Below are 12,279 nucleotides of genomic sequence, written 5' to 3'. Positions count from 1 at the left end.
TTTTCATTTTATCACAAAACATATATATCATTCACAGATTAAGATTTAACGCAGTTATTAAATATAGATATTTAAATAAATAATTCATTCTATAAATTGATTATTGATTTGTAATTGATTTGAAGAGAGTAGTTATTTTTAAAATTTTATATAGATATTTTCGTATTCAATATTGAAGAATAGAATTTGCAAAATATGAAAAGACAATTAAGGATTTACCTGGAGATGTTTTAGTGAAGACGTTTTGGTGGAGATTGTTCGACGCTCAAATCAGATTTAAAATTTTTTTAGGAAATATATTAATGCAAAAAGAGTAAGAAAAAAATTTCAAAGAGTGTGAGTGATAGTATAAAGAAAGTTTTTTTTTGGATTAATTTTGGTATATACGTTATAGGTGTGTCAATCGACTCATAAATGGTGGTCAATCGATTAATAAATACGAAACTGGTGATGTACCGTAAAGATGATCAATATGTTGGAGTTTGGCTTCTTATTCTGATTTCATTATGTCGTGCTCGATTCAACTAATCTGTATTGAGGTGGAATCATCTCAATCAATAAGAATAGAAGTCTTTATATTTAATTCTCATTTATAGTACTAATTTTGAAGGGGTCTATTTATCCATTGCGGGTTTTAATAAAGTTAGATCTATTAGAGGTCTAATTTTCGTATTCCATTTGTCAAGTTTTTTAATGTCCAGTCTAATCAGATAAAAAAATTCGTATAACCAATATACATATTATGATTTTATAAGAACTTATTTTTTTTTATAAATTATCAATAATTGCTAATTTAAATATATAACCTGAAGGAGTAAAAGAAATTTTATTCTTTATCAATGTCTTATCCTCAATAATTAAAGTACTTCTTCATATATATGCACACAAGCAAACAACTTAAAATATTATCAGTTAACTGTTTGTGATTATGCTAAGCAAGACTTAATGTGCTCTATTATGAAAAGGAAATGGAGAAATTGTGATGTTAGAATGGAGTCCAGCAAGGAGAAATCATGATCGTCTAATGTCGTATAGTTGATTTAGGATGTGATAATGCGCACTTTGAATAGATAATCATGCCATAATCAGCTATATTAGGGCCTTACCCGACCAAATATTAGCAAAATACAAATAATATATATATTCTATAACAATTAAAAGTAACTAAGAAAAAAGAAATTACAATGAGATGAAATATTAATGCATCAGCATTTCGTCACTCTGGTAATGATACGTAATGTGGCAAAGGGCAAACAGCATAATGAGACATGGGTGGGTAACAAGCCCACAGGAGTCAAAATTGCAATGTTTTAGTTAGACAGAGCATACACTCTATCAATTCCAACCTAAAAAGAAAGTGATTGTTAAATAATTAGAGAGCCCCACTTCCAACAAAATGAAAATGGCTTCATCATTCTCAAGTTTATCATCGCTGGGTGTCCTTGAAAATTCATCATTTTCTCTTAATTACTCCCACCAATCTGAAAGTCCCTCAATAATAATAGGGGACAGTCAACCGAGAGCATTGAGCCCAGGCCCAATTCATACATAACCACACACAAAACTTCAGCAGAGCAGCGCGTGCATGTGTTTACAAACTGACAAACAGCCGTGTGATATAAAAGCCCATATGATTGCACTGCTGGATCGTGCCCACATGAGAGGACACCTAATTTTGTTCCCTTTTAACTGATTTCACTTTATGCACGCTCCCTGAAATGGCGCGTCTTTCACTCATTGCCCTAATACAAGTAACATCCACGTTACCTTCCTATCCTGTTCCTACTTCCGACTTAAATCGTTGGCCAGTCAACCAAAACAATAATTACAAAAGTAAAACAATCAAGTAAATTGAGAAACAAAAGCTTAAAAAGCAAACTATATTCAAATTTGTATATATATATTTTTTATAAAGCATTAGAACCATGCCTAATCTTCAAAACCCATATCAAGTCCCGTTTGGTGCTGCAAAAGAAGGTTTTCAATTTTTAAATCTCGACCCTCTCTCTCTCCAAACAGTGGCCATCTGAACTCCAAAAAACCTGAATGCTCACTCTCTTGCTTTAAAAACGCTAGTTTACTCGCGCTTTTTCTTTTTATTAATAAAAACTAAGAAGAAGACAAACTCTCCCCTTTGATTTCCTCATCAGATCTCTTCATCCTGCAGCAGGAGCTAACTGCATCCAGAAAAATGGCACAGGAGATCGCCACCGCCGCATGAATAATCCACTACTGTATTTCCAAATAATCGCGCGATATACCTTGCATTTTTACGCTCCCGATAAATGAGGTGCAAGCATCATCCCTGCGACCTCAGTAGCACCGTCGGTGTCTGCGCCTCCTGTCTCCGGGAACGCCTTCGCGTCCTCATCGCCGCACAGGCTCAGGTTCAGGTTCAACAGACAAATCACCTTCCTCAACTTGCTCGGCTCCATTCACGCGCTGCCGTAGATGATAGTCGCAAGTCAGACGCTCAGCCTCCACCTCTCATATTCCCTCGCTCCGTTTCTCCTTATGTTGCTCGCCGGAAGTCTGACGACACCTCCTGGTCCCACCATCTCCGTTTCTACAGTACTCCCCAAGTGGGCCCCACTTACAACTCTTCTTCATCCGCAGCCGGCTTCACCACTTCTGCAACTTGTAAACCTAAGCCCGCCAGATTCTCCCGTTTATCGAATCTATTCAGGTCCAGATCCGAGAAATTTAGTCCGGATCCTTCTGGTTCCGGTCGTGGACTTCCTCATAGAAGTCCGAGCGAGGCATCATCTTCCTCGCCTTCCTGGTTCTCTGCAATATTTTCTGGTCGCAGGAAAAAGCAATATGCGCAGCAATATTCCGGCGTTGTATGTCATAAGCCACGCCAGAGGATGGATCGAGGAATGTCGCCAGTAAGAGTGGAGAATTCCGACGACGATTGTGACGATTGCAATCGGTCTCCGTCTGGAAGTGGGTCCTCTTCGGAATCAGCACAGTGGTGGAAGAGAACACCAGTAGCAGCACATGCGGCGATGAGGCGAGGGAAGCCGGGAAACGGCAAAAACGTGTCATCAGGATTAGCTTTTTGTTTGAGCCCTCTACTGAGAGCCAGCCCTAACCATCACTGGAACCATAAAAGCGGGCTACCACCAGACATGGGATTCTCCGGCGAAACGAGGGTCCCCATGAAACCTCATCTATCAGCGGCGGCGTCATTTCAAGCGAACCGGTCGAGGAAGTTGTGTGACTTTGGAAGGGTTAATCACAACCGTTGAGAACGGATCGTTGACATTTGTCCACGGTGGTGGTAATAATACATAGAAGTACGGTTTTGCCCTCATCATTTGCGATATTAACCTGTTTCATTACATTTAAACGTTGGATAAATTAAATCATAGATGGAGGGAAAAGGAAAAAAAAAAGAAAAGTGAAAGTCGCGTTTGGCTTTCTCTGCACATTACCGTTGTCTATTATTAGCATGAACAAAAGGAAATATATCTTTTTTTGTTGTATAATTTGTGAAATATTTACGTTCGAGTTACAGTGAAATCTAATTTTAATGATATTATATATATGTTGTGATGATCTTTTTGCCCTTTTTTGACTACGCAATGATATGATTTTTTTTTTTTTGCCATTTTTATTGTGGACATAAAATGTGGAAAATTGTGTGTAAATATAAAAATATGAAAAGATTTGGACGATGGATATGGCAAAAGGTTAAAGGCGTACTGGGAAGTGGTTGAAAAATTGATGAGAGCAGTAGTGATGGTGGAGCCACAGGCACAATTAAGAATGAGGTGGCATCGACTTCTTCCATTTCTAGTGGTGGGTGGTGGAACCCCAATCTTCTTCGTCTAAAGTGAGTACCTTGTCTCAACTCCAAAATTAATTTATATTTTCTGTTTCATAAATATATTTTTAATCTTAAATTATTTATTTTTTTATGTTGTATTTTATTCCTATGTATCTAATATGATTCATGATGATAAATGAATTTATTAGTTTGGGATTGATTTTATTACGGTAAGTATTTTTTTTTTTCTCTAAATTAGATAAAATAAATAAATAAATTAACGAAGTGAGTAAATTGTGGGCTAAATGACAATGACCTTACGTGAGCAAATCTACCTTAATAACTGTCAGAAAAGGTGAGATATTTACAGCCACAGTTTTCTTCATTGTTTTATGTAGTAAGATTAAGTGTTTTTTTACTATGATTTTGGAAATGTATTTTTAACATCAATAAATAAACAATTTTAAATTATTTTTTAATAAAATTGAACCTTGTATTTTTATCAACATAGATTAATTTAAAAAAATTAGAACTTTTTCTTTAGTATAATTTGATTTAAAGAAATAAAGTGAAGGAATTCCCTTTTTTTCCCTTCTTTCCTAAGAAGAACGTAAAGGAATGATTCAAAGAAAGGAAATAATTCAAAATTGTAAATTGCGGAAATCTCTTGTATTTGTCTCAGTTTTCAATGAGCAATTAATATTTGATATATTAGGACTGACGAAAATTCAATTTGTATTCATTTGGAAATAATTGAAACAGCTGACCTTTTTTTTTTCGGCTTTAAAAGGAATCGAAAAGTCAATCTTGTCCTTCACACTGTTTTGGGCGTGTAACGTGGAGTGCTGGTCACTGGTCATGGTGGCGTGGTGTCATCGTATCACGTGTTTGGCCCGACTCACCACCAATTATTTTCTTCTTCTCTTTTTTTTTGAAAAATACTCGCGACCAATTTATCAACGGAATTTGTTTAAAAAAAAGTATTCGATTGAAATTAAAATTTTAATTTAATTTTGTCTAAATTAATTAATTTAAAATTTTTTCCTGAATTATCTAAAATTAACAGATTTTTTTTTTAAAAAAATCTATATCAATTGTCATACCCATAGATTTTGTTTTTAGTAATTTATTTAAAAGAAAATAATTTAAATAAATTTTTATACAGTAATTCATAATTTTATTTTTTATAATTTAAGTAGGATGAAAAATATTAAAAAATTAAATATAAATATAAATAACAAAATTTCAATTATCATTTTATTCCTATATTTTAAAAATAAATAAATGAACTATTTAACGAAACTCACTCATTAGTCAATATATTTTTAGAAATCAACTTTTCAGTAATTTTAATTTTAAAAAATTAATAAAATAGTCTCTACATAAAAATATAATTAAATTATCATTATTTTTAATTTTTTTAGGACTAATTTACTATATATATTTAAAATACAATTGAAATATATGAAATAACAGGGATTACATCGTGAGTGAAAAAAAAAAAATCCAAAATAAATTATAAAACTGTAGGGTTATATTAGTCTTTTTCATTGTGTAATACGGAATGTCGACGGAGAAATATTGATATTTCTTCCCTAAATTTGCCACCTCTCCTATTTTTCAACTTTCCTTATAAATTAAATATTTCATAAAAATTCAATTTAATTATTTCTTTTAATTTTGTTATTTAAATTTTATTCATCTTTTAATTTATATAACTTTCATTTTGAAAATATGTAAAAGTTTATAAAATTTAATCTAAATTATTTTATTGGGAAATGAATATATAAGATGGTGGAAAGCTTTTTGTTTTTTTGGTTAAAAATTTAATTTTTGACAATCGGCAAAGTGTTTAGACATAAACCAACAGTAATAAAAGTGAGCTTTTGGTTAACCAACTGAAATTTCAACTAGCTGAAATTTGATTGAATCTTAAAATATTAACCTAACTAAATTGAAATAAAAATAATAAATTTAGTTGAAACTAAAATATTTTATTGTTTATTCGTTATAATCAAATTAATTGAAGTAAAATAAAATAATATTTTCTATTTTTTTTATAAATCAAACATACAAATAAAATGTATAATAATATTTTAAATTTATTAAAATAATAAATATGGCTATTTTAATAAAATAATGATTATAAAAAAACTATTCATGAAATTACAAAAATAAAAATTATAAATAATATTTTATTAATAAAATTGAAATTATTTCAATTACCAGATAAGAGGTATCCAAACTGATGATCGAAACAACCAAATTTCACCAATTTAATTTAATTTAATTATTGAATCATAACCAAATAATGCGTGCTGAACTAGTTTCCATTCTCCATTAATTTTCATAATTTATTTGTCTCTTTCCTCTAGCGTTTCCCTCTTTAGACCTTGGCTACCGGCTTGCTTGCCTTAGGCGACAAGACATTCAGCAACCGTCGGTAGCTCCCTCCACTAATCAAACCATCATAGCTAGATACTCAGAACCAAAATTATTTGATGATTTCTCCCTCAGCACAAGGAATTAACCATCATCACTGCGTGTAGCTTCATCCTCTTTTCGTTTGATAGGAATAATTTTATAAGAAAAAAATTAAATAAATTATTATAAAATTATATTACTTTATCAAATTTGCATGACAATTAAATGAAAAATGTATCAAGAGATTTTTATATCACACTTACAGATTGAGGGATTTTAAAAATGAAAAAAATGAATCTTAAATATTTCAAAATTAAAGGAATATGGATAGAAATTATCCAATAAAAAAATTAAATAATTTATAATGCTAAATAAAATAATAAAATAATAAAAATAGTCTTTTCGTTTCACAGTATAATGAATCTCTCACAAAAAAGTTAATTTGAAACGGCCATCACAAAAAAATTAATTGTTAGATTGTTAGGTCTAGCATGTTGTTGGCATTTGCTCAGTGGCTCTATTTAATATCTTTGTACCGTATGTTGTCTGACTATTATTTTAATAATTATAACACTGCATTTATTGAATTTTATTAAATAATATTTATTTATTTATTATTATATCCATCTCATAATTTTTTATTATTTTAAAATTATTATTAACTTTTTTTATATTATAATAATATACAAAATAACTATTATAATTTTATGTTATTTTTTAAAATATTTTTTATATTTAATAAAATTTATTATTTTTAAAATAAATATAATTAAAAAATTATTTTTCTTAGTTCTCATTTAATTCAAAATACTTTACTTCCTGAAAAGTATATTTCTAATTAATTTCCAATTTTTTAAAATTAAATTAAATGGACAGCTTGCAACAGATAATTGATAAATAAATGTTAAAAAAAGAAAGAAAGAAAAATTATAAAAATGAAACTAATTCCTAAGAAATAATAATTAAAAAAAGGGTAGAATATGATTTTATTATTTGTGGCTATGACCTAGCCTTCTGTAGTCCGAGACCAATTCTAATTTATAAAATGGACCACCACTTTGCATCAACGCATTTATGGAAGAGTTAAGTTTGAAAGCATAATTTACAAAACAACCAACCTTCTGCAATGGCTAGATTTAAATGAATCTGTTCGATAATAATTTTAAAAAAAAATTAATATTTTGATTCATTTAAAGATTAAATCATTTTTTATTTAATTATTAGCAAAATAATTACATTATAATAAAATAATTAATAATTATTAAAACAATTAATATTATAAAATAAAATAATAAAAGAAATGATATAATATCAAAGTATTTTTTTTACTCACACAATATAATAAATGAATAAAATATAAGTAAATCTCATTTAAATAAATAATTATAATTATTCTCGATACAAATAATCATTTTTCATATTAAATACTGACATAGAATTACAAATTCAGTGAACAATTACTCGTGTTGGAAGGTGGTGTTGGCTGCATTTAAGGATGAGATGGGAAATGTGATGATTCTTTCTGTGAATTTTCTAGAATAGAATAGAATAGAGACATATTAAACAAATTTCTCAGGATTCACACCTTCTAAAGACTATAAAATATGCATTTTTTTTTTTTTATAGTTTAAGTCAATATTGTTATTATCTGGTCTGTATGTGAGTGTAGGGGCATTTCATTTGTTTAACCCTTCAACATATATCACATTCTTTATTTATTATTTAAATATACTTACAATTAATAATTTATTCTATACATAAATTAAAAACCTAATTGTCAATAAAATATAATTTATTTCTTATTATACAAAAATAAATATTATAATTAATGTAATTATTTTATTATTTATAATTGCAAATTAATGATTTAAATAAAAAATAAAATTTAATCAGCTAGCAACTATAATAAATAGCTATAAACTAATTGGAAATGCAACTGTTAGAGTACATATTAGTTATTAATTGTTTCTTAAAAAGTTTATTAAACAAATAAACTAAATATTCAAAAGCTTAACAACAATGAACTAGTTGAAAAGGATTAACTAAACACCCTATCAATATCCCTTTTAAGTTTAGTTTTGAGGACTTATTCAATATCGAAGTAAACACTCTTGCTGATGTAGTGCTTTGGTGGAGCTTCAACAACTTACTTCAATTTTAGAGGTTGAATTGAAAATTTTGATTTTTTTTTTTTTTCAAGAGATTAGAAGTTTTTAAATGGTTTAAGTAGAGTGGGTAGGTGCACATCCAACATGTGATGCCAGTTAAATGAAAACAAAATTAAATTTAAATCCAAGAATCTTTTAATAAAATGCAAATTCAAGTTGCAATCATGTGACCTGGAATCAAGGATAACTACTTTATTTTATTTTATTTAAAAAAAAAAAAAAAAAGGCTCTTTACATATCTGATGTGGTGATTCCAGATTAAAGTCGGCAGAAAGAGGCTTTTTATGATTAAAAAAACTCCTGTTGACAGTTTGAAATTCACTGCAATCACACGCCCACAACCAGGTCATAATTTTAGCAATGACACTCTCCTCGTCTGTAGCATCACAAATGCCAAAAAGTGCAGAAATTTTCCTTCTCAATCCCTACAGACTTAATAATTCCCACATAAAAAAAAAATGGTTTACAGATATATACAAAAGCCAAAGAAAGAAAAGTTTGTTATATATTAGTAATGCCTTTTCCAGCATGCACATGTGTGAAAAGATGACGTGGTTTAACAGCGAAAGGGATATAAAATAAATCAGTTTCCACATAAGGTGGGTTTACAGAGAAGCTAACTAATAGTTACATTATCATCCAAGCAAACATCAACTTCAGGAGAAATTAGAGTCAACTCCTCTTGTAATAGCAGACTTCCAGCAATAACATGCTTCTTTTTCCCTTATCAGGATCAGGATACGTGAAAACTGAAAAGCAACACTTTCTGCAAGCTATCACAAAAGGCAATAAGCTAAAATTTTAACTCTCCCTTCCCTTCTTAGTTTTTGGACAATGAAGGTATCATCTAAGTTTATTATAGGAGATCCAGCTAGAAAACTAGCCAATCAAATTATCCCCTCTTCAATAACATCATGTCGTTTTCTCCTCACCTTAGAATTATCAAGATAATTCTGGTAAATATAACAGCCAAAACCCCAAAAAGCCATAAGCAAAGAGATCACCTTCACACCATTCATCTTGTCATGGAAAACTATGACAGCAGCGATAGGAGAAACAGCCAAGGCAACAGTACTTATTACATTGGAAAAGAGAGAAGACACCAATAAAATCAAGCCTACAACGCCAACAGAACAAACCTGCCAACATACTGCTGTCCAAACTAGAGTCATAATGTAAGACACCCTCCCCTTATCAAAACTCAACATTTCTCCATGCAAAGTCTTCCATTCCCCACTAGCAAAAAGACCGATGATAGAAACACAGGTGGCAACAAGTGAAGTGTAAATCTGCATTTCCAACACCACAGAAAAAGTGTCCTTTTTTATGATCTTTTGAAAGGACAGCTGCATGAGAGAAAGCAGAAGAGAGTATACTGCTGAAGCACCAAGAGTACAAAGGAAGCCAATGATATACTTCCACTTAGACACTCCTGATGGACCATCTGAATCATCATTGACTGCAATAAGGGCTGCAGAAAATGATAGCACAATCACAGAGTTGAGAATTAAAGAAGTGAACTTTTGAGAATTGATGAAGTATGAGAAAATGGCATTGAAAGCTAGTTGGGATGCACAAATGAGAGAATAAGTAGAGGCAGAGAGGTACAAAAGCCCAGTAGAATATAACATGTTATCGCCAGCTATAAGTACTCCAAGAAGGAAGTATATCAAGGCAAGAATTCTAATGGAAGGTGAGGCGGAAGAAGTTGAAGGTTCTTGAGAGGAAGGAAGTAGAAAGAGAGGGATGTAAAGGATTGGGAAAGCAGCAGTTTGAACAAGGGTTGCCATCCATTTGCTATTTCCACCTCCATCATAATAAAATCTCCCAAGAAGAACAGCAGCAGACTGGCCTGCAATGAGGAACAAAATGTTGATTGCCACCAAAAGCCACCACTGCCAGCGTGCGAGTTTAAGGAATGTTGATTCTGCAGTAGTATTTTCATCCTTATTCAGAATTGGTTCTTGATTATCTGCAGCAGGGAAAATAAGAAAAGAATTCATATAAAATTTAAAATTGGAATGTGTTATATTCTAACATCAATGAGACTAATTACAAGTTAAATATTTTAATCACTAATACAACCAATGATAACGCCCAAGGATACTCATATGGATTCTTATATGACCCATCAAATATAGTGTATAATGCCTCAAATACTTCAGGATGAGCATGATATTGCAAAGCTGAAATCCACTTAACAGTGAAAATTATATGGAACATATAACCTCAGAAAGATGCTACAGTTGGAGTGGAGTTGAAACTTGAAATATTATCCCTGCTTGCAATTTAGAATATCTACCCTCTACAAAAATATCTTCTGCATTGACCTATTAGCACACAATACCAAAATCACCAATCCAAAAGGTTACATATTAACTTCATTCCTAAGGAGACTGGCAAAATTGCTCTGTAGAATCTTGTGAAAATAATAAAGAAATGACAGAGGACTGAGGATACAATAGTAAGACATGTATAACCGCACTAGAGCATCAGTGAGAAGTGTGAACACAAAGAGAGAGAATTGGATTATGCAAATTCTAATATCTGGACATATAAAATTGAATTCATCGGAAACATAGGCGAAACTAAGAAGGAATATTAACCGAGCTGCACCAGTTGCTGAAGAAGCAGCCACCTAAGGCAGATGATTGGACGTCATTTGCCACAGCCAGATGCATACTTATTTTGTCTTACCACAGAATTGCCAAAAGGGCCTTTTTTTTTTTTTTTTTGTAATTACCGAATCCAAAATTCAATAACCCTTTCTTTCTTAGTTTCAGCTCGAATCCGCAACAACCAAACAGAAAATAAAATTTTAATTTTCTATTGTAACTGAGAAACGCACATATGAGAAAACAAGAAACAAACAAATGGGGAGCAGAGAAAAAACCTGTCATGGTGGCTGAAGTCGCAAGGGCTTACTGCAGACAAGAGAGAAATCGATTTTGGAGGATCAGAAAGAATCTACCGCATTTGTGTAAGCCATAATTTGGAGGCCTTATGCTCGGAGTTGCAGAGTCGTGAGTGATAAGAAACCTTGAATTCCATTCCATATTAGCGTTATAAAACAGCCAGGCTGCCCTCCCCAGTCCCCACCTACCACCGCCGCCACGTGCACGTTGTTACCCTTTTAGGAGAAAGCATTTCAATAGTCAATAAGCCAAGTGCATTTTGTTGCCCTTTTAGGAGAAAGCATTTCAATTACAAAGGCAATACACAATTCAAAAGCAACCTTCTCAAGTCTAAGTTTCCCTTCAAAAATAACGTCATCAAATCTCAACAATCATTAGAAAAATTAAATTTATTCACTTACAATCCATAGTTTTCCTATAATTCAACTGAAAAAAAAAAACTAAAACCATGGGCAAACAGAACCCATTCCACAATAAATCAAGACAAACTCAAAACAGAAAACAAACCCATTTCATAAAGAAGATGCAGTGATGGTGGCCGGTGAAGCAACGACGACGAGAAGCACAGATGTATGGAGATTTGTGAATAACGAGAGACGCCGATAAGGTTTCAAGTATTCGACCTACGAGACATGAAGATGCAGATCACCAAAGATGAATTGCTGCTCGCCGCCTGTGTCGTCTGCTCATGGGACAATCGAGCAAGATATAGAGAAGGTAAGGGACCCTCTGCGTGGAAGAGGAGAGCATAGAAAATAAACTCAGGAAAAAATGGTATTGGAAAGATGGAAAAAAACAAAAACAAAAGAGGATTTTCCTTCAGTTATTTTCTGTAGGGATGTAAATGGTACCCTCAAAACTTAAACTATCCGAACCAATTTATACGAGTAATATTTGAATTTATTTTAAATCTGTTTAAAATTTAATTTAAATTATTTAAATTCATCTCAAATTCAATTATTATTATTTAAATTTATTTAATTTTATATATTTTAATTAA

General features: G+C 31.4%; 2 protein-coding genes across 2 annotated transcripts; one reads left to right on the top strand and one right to left on the bottom strand.

Moving 5' to 3' along the window:
* Positions 1–1,915: 1,915 nt before the first annotated feature.
* On the top strand, positions 1,916–3,561 carry LOC110616055. The gene has a single exon (XM_021758363.2). The coding sequence runs from the start codon at positions 2,286–2,288 to the stop codon at positions 3,249–3,251; it is 966 nt and encodes a 321-aa protein (XP_021614055.1). The 5' UTR covers positions 1,916–2,285; the 3' UTR covers positions 3,252–3,561.
* Positions 3,562–8,838: 5,277 nt separating this feature from the next.
* On the bottom strand, positions 8,839–12,121 carry LOC110615730 (probable purine permease 11). The gene is made up of 3 exons (XM_021757782.2): positions 11,787–12,121; positions 11,258–11,494; positions 8,839–10,336 (listed from the first exon to the last, which is right to left on the bottom strand). The coding sequence occupies exons 2-3, from the start codon at positions 11,262–11,264 to the stop codon at positions 9,252–9,254; spliced, it is 1,092 nt and encodes a 363-aa protein (XP_021613474.1). The 5' UTR covers positions 11,265–11,494; positions 11,787–12,121; the 3' UTR covers positions 8,839–9,251.
* Positions 12,122–12,279: the final 158 nt, after the last annotated feature.

The sequence above is a fragment of the Manihot esculenta genome, chromosome 5 (genome assembly GCF_001659605.2).
Source record: "Manihot esculenta cultivar AM560-2 chromosome 5, M.esculenta_v8, whole genome shotgun sequence".
NCBI lineage: Eukaryota > Viridiplantae > Streptophyta > Magnoliopsida > Malpighiales > Euphorbiaceae > Manihot > Manihot esculenta.
Note: the sequence above shows the minus strand (reverse complement) of the source record. Positions and strands in the feature narration are given on the sequence as shown.